This window comes from Trachemys scripta, chromosome 8 (genome assembly GCF_013100865.1).
Source record: "Trachemys scripta elegans isolate TJP31775 chromosome 8, CAS_Tse_1.0, whole genome shotgun sequence".
Taxonomy (NCBI): Eukaryota; Metazoa; Chordata; order Testudines; family Emydidae; genus Trachemys; species Trachemys scripta.
In genome coordinates, this window is record NC_048305.1 from 53,221,428 (window position 1) to 53,233,668 (window position 12,241).

A 12,241-nucleotide genomic window follows, 5' to 3' on the forward strand; every position below is an offset into this window, starting at 1 on the left:
ACAAGAAAAAATAACACACACATCTAAACAGAAGGCTAAAAGGAGTAAAGTCTGGGAGAGCAGTTAATTCTAGGCTCCCGTCAGCACTAGCTTGTATTAGTTCATTATAAGCCCTGGGGCTGTTGCATTATAGGACTTGTTCTTCCCAACTGGAGCCCAGAATAGCCCCAAATACTATATTGCTGCAGAGTCCCATGTGTGTTTTAGAAGGGTCGGGTCCAGCAGTTCATGGAGGACATGTGTTTCCTCTGAGGACAGGGAGCTCTCAGCAGAGCATGGCAACGTGATCTGTATAGGGCTGCCATTAAAACTAGCTTTACCTTACGCTGCTGGCTACCGCTCAGGGGGGTTTGCCAGGGAAACCTGACGAGGGGCCAGTGCTGCCCAATTCAGCTCTGGATCTCTTTGAGTGACTTTGACTCTGGATGGCAGCTTAGGCCCAGCTGTTGGGGGAACAATCATTGTCAGCAGGAAGGTTTTTGAGGTTAGGATGTGTGCATGCGCACAGGAGAGGGCGGAGGAGGAAGGGCCTGCTTCATGCCTTACCCATTCCCTTCCAGGGGGGTGTCTTCTGTGCTGCACTTGCTCCCCTCACCTTGTCTATTAGTCTGTGGCATGACTGGAATCCAAGGAAACTCTGCCCTGTGCTCCATCCCTGTTTGCTCAGAGTGCTCCCCTCACCAATTACCCCCTGCTGATGGCACCCACTAGGACGTCGGGCTGCTACACTCTCAGCAGCTGCAAAGATGGAGTGGGGGGTGTCTCTTCCTGCCCCACTGTGAGAGCAGGGCCAGCGATCTGGTCTGATTCCATTGTGGGGAGGAGTGGCAGGACTCCGGGGTGCACCATCTGCATGTCATAGAGCTGTGCTCACCGTATCCCAGCACCTGGAGCTCTTGGATGAGAGAGGAGCAGGGCATGACTGCAGGGATCCCTTGGCCTTCTCCCCCTTACCCACAAGCACAAGAGCCCTTGGGGTTACTGCATGCTTGAGGCTGCAGAGGTTCTGCTGTTGCCCTGTGGATTGGGTGGAAGTATTCCCCTTAACCCCTCCATAGTGAGTTACTCATCTCAACCTCCGCCAATTGCTGTTCTTCCTGGGAGATGCAGACTGGGAGGATGGGTGGACAAATGGATCATTTATTTGTTTCAACCTCCCCCTCCCCCAAATAACAAGTGACTTGCCCAAGGTCACCCAGCAAGCTAGAGGCAAAGCTGGGAACAGAATCCAGGTCTGCTGAGTCCCAGTCCAGTGACAATTAACTGTTTTTAGTGCCTAGCAGAGGTGTCAGACTGACTTCTCTGGAGCCCTCTATCTACGGAACAAGGGTAGCATGAGCTTCCACCAGCTATTGCCCTGCCTCTATGCATCAGCTACCTGGATCAGTTCCCTGGGTGTGAGATTGTCAGCTCAGTCTCCAGGCCCAGCGAGTGCTCGGCCTCTATTCAGTCTGCCAGTGGTGATGGTAGTTTTTGGCTCCTTACAGTTAGCTTAGGAGGCTTTAGAGTCAGGGTATTCATGGAGTAGATGCATCCTGTGGAATAGGGAGCAAGAGAGACACCTGGGAGCAGTTGTAGATGCTAGACAGAATCTTGCAAATCAGTGTAGATCTGGGTCATAGGGCAAAGCAAATAATGGGCTCTAAACTGTGGGCCTGGGATTTAAGGAGGAGTCAATAGTTCTAGTGTTCCCTGGGGGATTTGTTAGTCCCCTTTTAGACAGTGGGTCAAATATTCAATAAGGCCTCAAGCTGGTCTCTGTCAATCCATCCGTCCTGCGCTCCCTCGTTCCCCATAGTATCTGCACACCTCTCATAGCGCTTTGCAATGATGGAGACACGGGCGGGGCGGGGGGAGGAGAGACTTGCCCTAGGTCACCCAGCAATAGAACCCAGGTCTCTTGTCTCCCAGTGCTGTGCCTTACCCAGGACATTCTGCACCCATGTTCATCTGTGCACATACAAATCACTGATTGGAGCAATTTTTAAGCACTATCCCTTAGGAGGTCACACTTGTAAGACACCAAGTGCTAGTGCTCAAAATTTGTGTGTACAGGCTTTAAAGTGCATCCGCAGAGGCCGCGCTTTGGAAATATGGCCCTCAGCTTGCCCAAGATCTGGGCCCAATTGTGGGCTTTGGTCACCAAAGGTGGGAGCTGGGGGATCTGCTGACTGAGTTCGTGGTATGATCTGGGCCTCCAGCTGGTGGGGATGTCATGGGTGATGAGAGACCTGACAGGTTTCATGGGGCGGGTGAGTGAGCTTGTGGAATGGCTGGCTCAGGGCAGCGCTGGAGGCATCTCGCAGATCAGTGTTGGGAGCAGGGAGGAGTTCGACAAGCACTTAACGAGAGAGAATGTCACATTAGTGGGTGTCTCTGCTAGCTAGGGAAATGGACAAGACTTGATGGTGTCCTGAATCACCCTTCATGCAAAACGTTTTATGTAAGTCAAGGGATTCCCCTCTATTGCGTTCTCCAGTTTAACAAAGAATGGAGATAGCTCAGTATTATTCCCCACTTGTAATGGTCTCTCTGCACACTCAGGGCAGAGGAGATTTGTTATCCCCCGTTTAATGGATGGGGAAACAAATGCACATAGCCATGAAGTGACTTGCCGAAAGCTGTCACACCACATCAGTGACTGAGCTGGGAAGGGAACCTCGCTTTTCTCGTGATTCTGAAGCTAGTTCTGTAGCCACTGGATCACACAGCCTCCTTAATGGCCTCTGCCTGTTTGCTCTTGAGCTTGCCCTGGTAAGAGTCCTTGTTGTCACCCCTTAAAGACATCTGTCCAGCAATATCCACACACAGATCTTTATTCCGGTGGCTGGCCACAAAGACTTCCTGCACCTACACTTTTCACTGGATGGCAATGAGATCTAGCGTCTCAACATAGCTCCAAGCAGCTGCTCGAGGCATGTTGCAGGGTTTCTGGAGTAATACTGCAGCAAAGCTGATGTATTTGAATCCAGGAGCAAATGGGCAAATATCCTGGCCCTCTGCCAGTTTTTAACTGGAGGAGGGGGACTTTTGGTCAACTTCACACCACAGCAGTGGAGGGCACATGGATAAACAGAGAGGTCAGTAACTGTCACCCACAAGGCTGCGTGGGATAGCAGTTGGAGGACTGCCATAGCAGCATCGCGTACACATGAACAGTAGATTGAACTAACTCAATTCACACTGAACGTAGCTCACTTTGAAAGAGGATTCCAGAGTTTGCAACAGATGTGCAGTTAGTGTATGCAAGTGTTTTCAAACCGGCTTAACTGGACTTCGTCCGGTTTAGCCCCCGTGTAGACAAGCCCTAATATACTAGGGTATACCAAGCTATAAAGGGCCTCATAAATCCAGTCAGTGCCTTGAATGGCACTGAGAAACAGTCTGGACTCTGCTGCAGAGGGGAGTATAATGTGCTCCCTGCATACGTTAGCTCCGGCTCTGGAGTGGTCTGTGTGGGTAGCCATCCCACTATGGAGGCTGCAAGTGACGGAAAGGAGCCACAGGCAGGATAAATCTACCTGTCAATCAGTAGGAAGCACGATGCGCCCACAGAATGCACGTCTTGCTCTGAAGCGAGTTTGGACGCTGTTGTGTTTCACACGCCTGCCTTCCCCTAGAAAGCCCTGGGCATGAAAGGGTTAATCTGAGACTCTCTGAAGTGACTGCCTGAGCTGATTACTGTAATCAGGGGGATTATGGCAGCAGCCAGTAGGGAAACCCTGTGCTCTGGAATAGGCTGTGGATCACATGTGGGGCGGGACAGAGCAGGGGGCAGCTCAGAGACAATGTGAAGTGGAAGAATGGGGAGCAATTTTTCCCCAGGGCAGTGCAATGTACAGGGGAGCAGGGGAGTGGGTGGGGACAGGCGTCCTGGGGATTGTCCTGAGTGCAGCAGCTTAACTAGGTAGCAGGAAGGAAAGCTTGGAGCTTATTGCCCCTGAGAGAATGGAATTCCGTTCCTTTGGGGGTGAGATTTAACATGCATATCCTAGTACAGTCTAGGGTTATTCCCCAGGGAGCTGGCTGCACTGGAGGGATTGTGTGGTTCCCTATGGAGGAGAAAGGGGAGCTACATTGCAGTGACACAGCCGTGTGGGGAGGGGGCGGCTGCAGACCCTCTTGCAGTGGAGAGATTGCAGTGCAATCCCTGGCGGGCGGGGCTTCACTACAGATCCAGTAATACTCTGGTTGTGGTTTGAGTGCCCTGGGGACTGGAGCCTATAGCCCCGATTACAGTTGGGAAATTGTTTTCTGATTCCAAGTGGATGTCGGCTGCTGCTTCTGGGCAGAGTCTGCAATGTGACTGAGTGCATTATGTGTGGCTCTTGCTATGCTGGTTCCTGTGGAACTGACAGAAATCCTGTGCTCTGGGCTAGTGAAGTGTTTGAGTTCTGGCGTGGGTGTAGCTGGTGTTGGGGTGTCACTTTTCTTCAAAGCTGGTTGATCCCTTTCCATGGTCATGGCCAGGATGTGAGAGAGGGGCCCTGAAGAATTCACCATGGGTCCTACATCCAATGCAGGGCCTTCCGGGAGAGTGTGAGCAGAGGATGAGGCTGGATGCATTCAACAAACCTGCTAGCTCTTGAACATAAAACTGAGTTTAGTGCATTCATTAAAGGCTCTTGCTAGCCTGGGACACAATGAGTGTCTGCTCAGCTAGTTAAAAGTGACATTTGGTGGGGCCCACACAGCTGCTTTTCTTCCATGCCAGCCATGGTTTTGTGCCCCCCTCTGCCTAACTGTATATGCTAGGAGAGTGTTCTGGGCAGCTATCCCAAGGACAATGGCTGTTTTTCAGAGCCCCTTCTGTTTTTGCTGAGGATTCTGGGAATTATTACACTGTACCCACAGTCACCTCCTTCAAGGACAGAGTGGCCATTTGGTGTCATGGGAACCTTCCTGGCATGGTAGGCGCCGGCTGTTGAGTGACAGCGTTTGAGGCAGAGCAGGGCAGAAATGGGAACAGCGCCCAGAGCACTCTCAGGTGTTCCCTGCTGTCCCTCTACACTGTTTTAGTGAACTGGGAGGAGGCAGCCTCTGGACAAGGCCAGTCTCTCCCGTTGGTGGGACAGTGTAATTCTGCTCTTTTAGCACATGGCACTAAGCAGCCTGACTCTGTCCTCTCTCCCTTTCATGCTGGTGTCTTCTCACCATGGCACTCCAGGCCATATTTGCCTGTAGGTCCGTGAGTTCTGGGCCTGGGGGCAGTGATTTTGGGGAAGACCATCTGAAGCCAAAAGCGAATGGAAGGAAACGTTAGCGGTGTCAGTCCCAGAGCACTAACTGGCTAGGTGAGCTGAGAACATCTCATGTCTGTACGGCACGTGGGTAATGACCAATCAACCCTAACTATGGGCCATCGTTGCTAGCAGCTTAGTCTGACATGTGTCTGGGTCCTGTAAGCAATTAGCCACATGGTTAATGGACTGTGTAGGAGGGTACTCACCGCTGGTAAACTCTCCTTTCTCTTCCCCTCATTCTTTGCCACTGAACATCCCCCAGTGCCCTCTCCCACTTGTGGGGCTGCCTGCCCTTGGGAACACTGTCCCCCTGCCGGTATGGGGCTCACTTAGTTCCACGCCCCAGACAGGTGCATGTCCCAAGAGACTGAATTCCCCTTTCGTGCTCTCAGATCGAGGGAAAAGCTGCTGTGCACCTACCTGGGAAGATGTAGATGTGCTGGTACATCCCTCTCCCTGACCCCGTGACAGAGCCCAGGGGGAAGTCCCAGTCAGACCCCAGCATGTGTCTGGAGCAGCTGGATGCTGCATTAGAAGGAGGTACTAATGGCACTTGCCGGTGAGCTAGGAACCAAGCGTCCCCTCGATGTTTTGGTAGGCAAAGAACCTCTGTGGTTGAACAACCTTTAGTGGGGCACAAGGCGTTGCTCTCCTCCCTTCCCTGAGACACATGGTCATTGGCTTAACCCCTTTCCTCTCCTCTGTGGGCTGAACAGCTGTCTAGAGCACCCATCACTAGAGCATCAAAGTGCTTCCTGGCTCAGTTAAATCTGCAAGCTGAGGCCCCTGGCAGGCTTTTTGGAGTGCCCTCCTGTTCTTGGGAACCTTAGCACCTGACCTTTCTCTGAGTGGAATGGGGCGGGAATGGCATCAGCAGATTAACTGGAGAGGTTAAGCAGCTGGGCTGAAGCTGGAGAGGGAGATGGGGGTCGAAGGGGAGTCAGATGTGCACAGAGGAGGAAAGTGCCATGTATTGCCGTGTACTGCATTGTTTTGCAAAGTAACTCCCCTGTGCACTGGCTCCACAGTACGTAGAGCCTACTAAAAACATAGGCACAATGGCCTCCCAGAAAACTGGACAATCCCCCGTTTGGGCCTCAGGGCAACAAACTTGAACCCTGTTAACCTAGCCAGGGAATGAATGCCAGAGCCCCTGGAGAATGCACCAGCCTCCTGGCTTAAACTTAGGGACTGTTTGTTCAAGAGCCTGAACTGCTGCGTGGCAGGCGGGAAGGGAGGCGTGTCTCGGACAGCCAGGACCCAAACCACCTAGGGCTCTGCAGATCAAAGCCAATCCCTGGACTGCACCTGGAAGTGGACAGGGAGCTAGTGAGACTCTTGGAGAATTGGGGTCAAGTATTCCCATTCGGTAACAGCACCTCCCAGGTGGACAGCTGCACTCTGCGCCTGCTGTGCTGGCCACCAAGGGGCTTTCCCCAGTACAATGCGGGACCATTGGGGAGGTGGGGAGGAAGCTGTTGAAGGAAACAAATGGTCCGGGCTGAGATGCATTGGCAGAGCTGACTGGAATAGGAGGGGGTGCTACATGTGAGGACTAAGGTGCATGGGCAGATCTCGGTGGGCGAAAGGGGGTAGACTACTGCTTGCCCAATGTCATGGGGTGGCTGGCAGCTGGCCTTTGAAGAGAAGAAGCCCATCTGTAATTTAACTCTCTAAGTGACTGACTGGCAGCAGCTAATTGGCCAATGAGCACCAGGATGAGATAAGGCTACCAGAGATCAGTGAGAGGAGGGAGCTCCCCAGGGAACAGAGCAGCTGAACTCTGAGGGAAAGGAAGTTGGGGAGGGACTGCCACTACATGGTCTCTGGTGGACAAGGCATTAACTTCAGCTCTCCTTCCCCTTCACTTTGCACAGGTGTTGCAGGAATAGGCTGTAAGCAGGGCTGCTGCAGAGAGACAAGGTGGGGAATGCTGGGTTGATCTCAGGCTGCGAACCTGCCTGTTGCTCTTTTTGCTTCTGCTACCTTTGTTTAGTTCCTATTAGAAAGAGTCCCTCCTGCTGCACAACCCTTACTCCCTGTTGCTTCATTTTGTTTCTGCTCAGCCAGTCATCCCTGTAGTTTACAGATTATTGCTATAGTGGCAGTGCGGTCCTGTGCAGAGGGGACTGGGACTCAGGAGACCCGCGTTCAACTCCCACCTCTGCTACTGACCTGGTTGGTGATCTTGGGCAAGTCACTTCAATTATCTGTGCCTCAGTTTCCCCGTCTGTAAAATGGGGGTGATATTCCCGTTGAGATCTACAAAGGGAAAGCAGAGAGAAGTATTATTTTCACTGTGACTTATAGCGCAGCATTCTGCTGTTGTTTGGGCAAATCTACCATGCAGCTGAAGCTGTGGAGTATGATGGGTGTGCAAAACTGCAGAAATACCATCAACTCTGTCCCTGGAGAGCTTCTACTTTGCTATTTCCAAATATTTAAGGTGACTTGCAAGAGATCCTTATGCAGGGTGCTGTGGTGCATTGAAAGCTGTGTAAAAATGACATGCTGTCCCTTTAAATTTCAGGGGGGTTGCTGCTCCTGCTTGCAGACTAGGGGGCTCTGTAGAATATGTGCTGCTAGGCCCAGATCCCCCTCAGCCAGCCAGCCTAGAGCAAGATGGGGGGAGTTGTGCCTCTGTTCTAGGGGGGCTGCCTGCTTTGTGTGTCTGCTTTTGTGTTCTTGTGTATAATTGTTCTGAACTCTTAGAAACAGTCGTGTTGCATTGCAACCTTCCATTGCGAGTATACTGTTTTAATGTAACTTCTCCTTATGTATGCTGGGAACTTAGCAGTCACAGCCCCGTACTGGCAGAGGGGATGGGCGGGAGGGGGCCGAGCAGACCCTTTTCAGCTCTGGCCCATTGGTAAATAGCCGCCAGAAGGACCAGCAAAAACCAGTCACCGAGTAGAAGTTTGTCTTTAAGTAAAGGTTAAACTGAAGGGGAGTGGAAACTGTGAGGGTGCATTTAATGTGGCTGGAGGTAGGCTCCTTGTCCAGGTTTTCAGTGTATTTGGCCTCAACTTGGCTTAGGCCCCTGATAGCTGCTGCATCCACTTGTAAGGCTGTTTAGGGAATGCTCCCGTCCTTCCTTCCTCCTGTCTCTGGACAGGTCTATCACTGTGTCTTTGGAAACAGGCGCCCATGCCTGTCTTGTGAGAGCCCTGGCTTCCCCTGTTGGTGGCATAGGCTGCCCTCTAGTGCTGGTTTGCAGGCCTGCCGGGGTTTGAGGATGCACCGTGGGTTGTTTTTCCAGGCAGAGCCGCGTCGTCCTCGTCACTGTTAAACCACCTCTAATCCTTGTTATTTTTTTCTAATCCCCCCGCCTTGCTCCCCACTGGCCTGGCTGCAGGGCCTTTGTTCCCACTCAGGAGCTTGAGCTGAGCCCCAGGCATGAGCAGGCCAAGCAGCTGCTGCAGAGAGCCCGCATGAAGGCCAGGACGAGCCCTCTCCGAGCCAGCCACGACATCCTTCCTGCTGTTCCCCAGGCCAGGCGGTGAGTGCAATGTCTCGCATGTCAGTCACAGCTCCAGGGAATGCCAGGGGGAGGGGGCGGGAGACCTGCTTCTCTTGCCAGTCTCCCTGTGGGATTCTTCTGCTTTCCTGCCTCACTCACACTCTTAAGCATGTATGGAAATTGAATCAGACCGTGATCCTCGCTCTCATGCACAGGTGCTGGAACTAGGGGAGCTGCGGGTGCAGCTGCATCCCTGGGCTTGAAGTGGTTTCCATCATATACAGGGCTTACAGTTTGGTTCAATGGCTCTCAGCACCCCCACTGTGCAAATTGTTCCCGCACCCCTGCTTTCATTTAGATGCAGACACACTGGGCATTCTGTAGCCCAGTATTTCTCAACTACCAGTCCGTGGACCGGCCCCAGTCCCTGAGATCTTCCTGACACAGTTTAGGAAGGCAGCAAGCCGGTTCCTGGTATCACAAGGGTTCAGAGACACTGCTGTAGCCTACTACACCACATAAACAAATGTCACATGCACAGCAGAAGCCTGTTACACCTTCACCGTACACAGGCTCAATGCATACCGGATAGACACATACAATGGATCACACACTAGTGTTGACTCTAGAGGATTTGAATGGGGTGTCATTGTTTCATTTTATGATGACAGAGGCACCGACTGCAAGTTCTTGGCTCCCAGAGATCAGTTTATTTTGTCAACAATATAGAAAGGTCTCCCAGAGTAAAATAAGCTCAGGCGCTCCGGAGGATGACAGTTTTGGCTTGTGAGGTTTTAAAATTTGTTTGGTTTTGTTCCACATTAGAACAAAACCAAACCCTTTCACATGTTTTCACAAAATGGAAATGGGGTTGAAATATCTGTTTTCTGACTGAAAAGTCAGGTCTTTGATTTGCTTGTCTCTTAAGGTGACCGCAGAGTCCACCCTGGACCTCCGAAACCCTACTACTGAAAACTTTGTTGAAATCAATACAGTGTATTTTGAGAGTTTTATCCAAAATGTTTTATCCAGATTGATTTACTGATCTGAACAGCAGCTGGACTGAATTTGCATCCCGTTGACCTTTAGCCCTTAACCCACTGGTCCCTTAAGATTTTCTGTCATGGTTTTAGTGGGATTTTCACCATGGGCACTGGACTTATCCCCCTGACTCTTGGTAGCAAAGGAGGGAAACTTGTTCCAAAAGGGGGTGATTTAAGGTGGATGCAGTTGCCTCCTGGGGAAAGGGAGGTGGGCTGGGTGAGGCGTGAGTCCTGACCCTGGGGCCCTGGAATCACTCAGATGGACAACGGTCCATTCCACAGGGTGGAGCCATTTGCCCAGAGTATGTTAGAGTGGCAGGACTCCCCTGAAGGGAATAAAAGGGGAGGGGGGACTGACTGGTGACTCCATAACAGTCCTCTCTGTCCTTGTGTTGCTGCATTAGGGATGCCGGTGGGAGCACCACTCCAGATCTGAAGAAGAGCTATGCTCTGAGGGATGGGGAGGCCCACGCTAGTGGGAACCTGAGTGACTCCTCCAGTGGGGAATCCAGCTGTGGGCAGCCCAGGAAGCGAGGGCCGTCCCCATCCCGTGTGCGCTTTGAGGACGAGTCTCTCCGGGATGCCGAAGTTCGCTATTTGGAGAGGTTGCAACTGCGCCAGAAGCGGGTCTTGGACTCAGTCCTCTTGACTCTGGGCCAGAGCCCGCTGGTCTCCAAGCCAGACCTTTCAGATTACATCAACGGGGACTTCTACCGCAAGGAGAGTGGGGTCAGTAAAGCCTGCAAGGAGCAGCAGAACCGTGGGCAGGCTGCAGGGACATCCGCGCACCTGGCCAGCAGGGGGCGCTCTGAGAAGGCTGGGCCCACTGTGCTGAGTGCAGAGGGGAAGTGCAGAGCCTGTGGTTCCTACCTCAGGGGCTCAGCAGCTAATCAGAACATGGACCTCAGGGCTGATCAGACTGTTAAGCCCCTATCAGAGGGCCACAGCGTAACTCAGGAAAACAAAATAATCAGCACCGAGGCTGAAAGTGGGGAGCCAAGTGCTTCCCAGCAGGAGGTGAGAGGAAGGACTTTGGGCCCGAGGGGGTCTCCCCTCTGGATTCTTCCCTCCCGGCAGCGCGTTCACACGGAGCGGATCAGGGAGACGTACATTGGGGATGTCACGTACATAGACGATGTGGACTCAGCTTTAGACAGCACCGACACGTCTGACAGCTGCAGGACTGACAGCGAAGAGGCTGGGCCAGGGAGCTCCCACCCCCAGGGTTACCAGGATGCCAGAGGCCGCTGGCCTGGCAGGCACCAAGCTCCTAGGGGAACTCGTGCTCCGGAGAAGGACCCGAGGGGCAGGAAGGCGGGGCAGGAGGTGTGCAGGGTGAAAGGTGGCAATGGAGGGACCAAGGTCTCTGACAACATGCTTGGTACTGGCAAGGCTGTCATTGGTGAGAACGTTAGTGAGGAAAGAAACTCCAGCTTGAAGGACACCCTCGTGCTAAAAGAGGGTCAGGTGACCATGCCAACAGCCAATGGGGTAGAAGCACTTTCCAAAGGTGACCAACTCCCAGCTGCACCTCGGCTGGCTGGGAAGAACAGTGGCCGGTGTGATGCAGCGTTCGGCCCTGTCCAGCAGGGGCATGCCCACCCTCCGCCCCCTGCCCAGGGTCAGCCGTCAGCACAGTCAATCCCAGGCAACAGAGGCACACTGGAAAGCTCTGCCCCTGCCCCTCAGCCAGCCAACAACTTCAGCCAACCCAGACCGGCAACAGGCATCTCCCAACAAGCAAAGCAGGGGGCACCATGCTACAACTTGCTGGCTCGGGTCCCTGCCCCACCGCTGACTGGGAAAGCTTCCTCCCCTGTGCCTTACAGGAAAGCTGTCCTGACGGGTAGCTACAGGCTGACAGGCCACGAAACTGGGCGCCTGGACCAGACCAGTGACCTGGTGACTCGGCCCACTTCTCCTCCCGGCAAGCGTGGGTCTGTGCCGGAGGAGCAGAACAGCCAGCACAGCCCGAAAGTGCTTTCCAAGGGCCGACTCCTGGCCTTGTCCACCAATAACTGCAACAACACACGGGCCAAGCGCCAGCATGATGGCCAGGCTGCTAGCGCGTCTCTGAGCCACGGAGAGCGGGCCATGAGTGTCCAGAAACTGCCTGCTTCCTTGGGAGAGAGTAAAGGTAAGATGGGCTTATTGCTGCTGGCTCCTTAGTGACATGGCTGTGTTATGCCTGTCCACTGTGCTCTGAGCTGGCTTCCCACTGGGCTCTCATAAGCACTGTCTGATTGGCTCTGGCCACTTCCCTGCCTGCTCTCGGGACAGGTGAGCGAGCTCCAGTGCTCCTGCGGACAGTCTCGAGATATGAACTCCACAGCAAGGGAAGTAGTGGGCTCTCAGAGCAGAGATTCTTCACTGGTAAAACCTGCCCTCCCTCTGGCAGCTCATCAATGCCTGAACATGCTGGTCATCAGGCTGCGGTGCCAGGATCACACATTTGCTGTGCTTGGGGATAAGACCCAAGGGTAGGGGGGAGGGTT

At 53.2% G+C, this 12,241-nt stretch overlaps 1 protein-coding gene across 1 annotated transcript in view; it reads left to right on the forward strand.

Annotated features, from left to right (window-relative positions):
- Window positions 1-12,241, forward strand: part of KIAA1614 (KIAA1614 ortholog) — a 36,001-nt gene that overhangs the window by 9,048 nt on the left and 14,712 nt on the right. Inside the window, exons 5-6 of the mRNA XM_034779007.1 lie at window positions 8,599-8,742; window positions 10,151-11,883. Of these exons, the coding sequence (XP_034634898.1) occupies window positions 8,599-8,742; window positions 10,151-11,883 (1,877 nt within the window). The remainder of the gene's footprint in view (window positions 1-8,598; window positions 8,743-10,150; window positions 11,884-12,241) is intronic.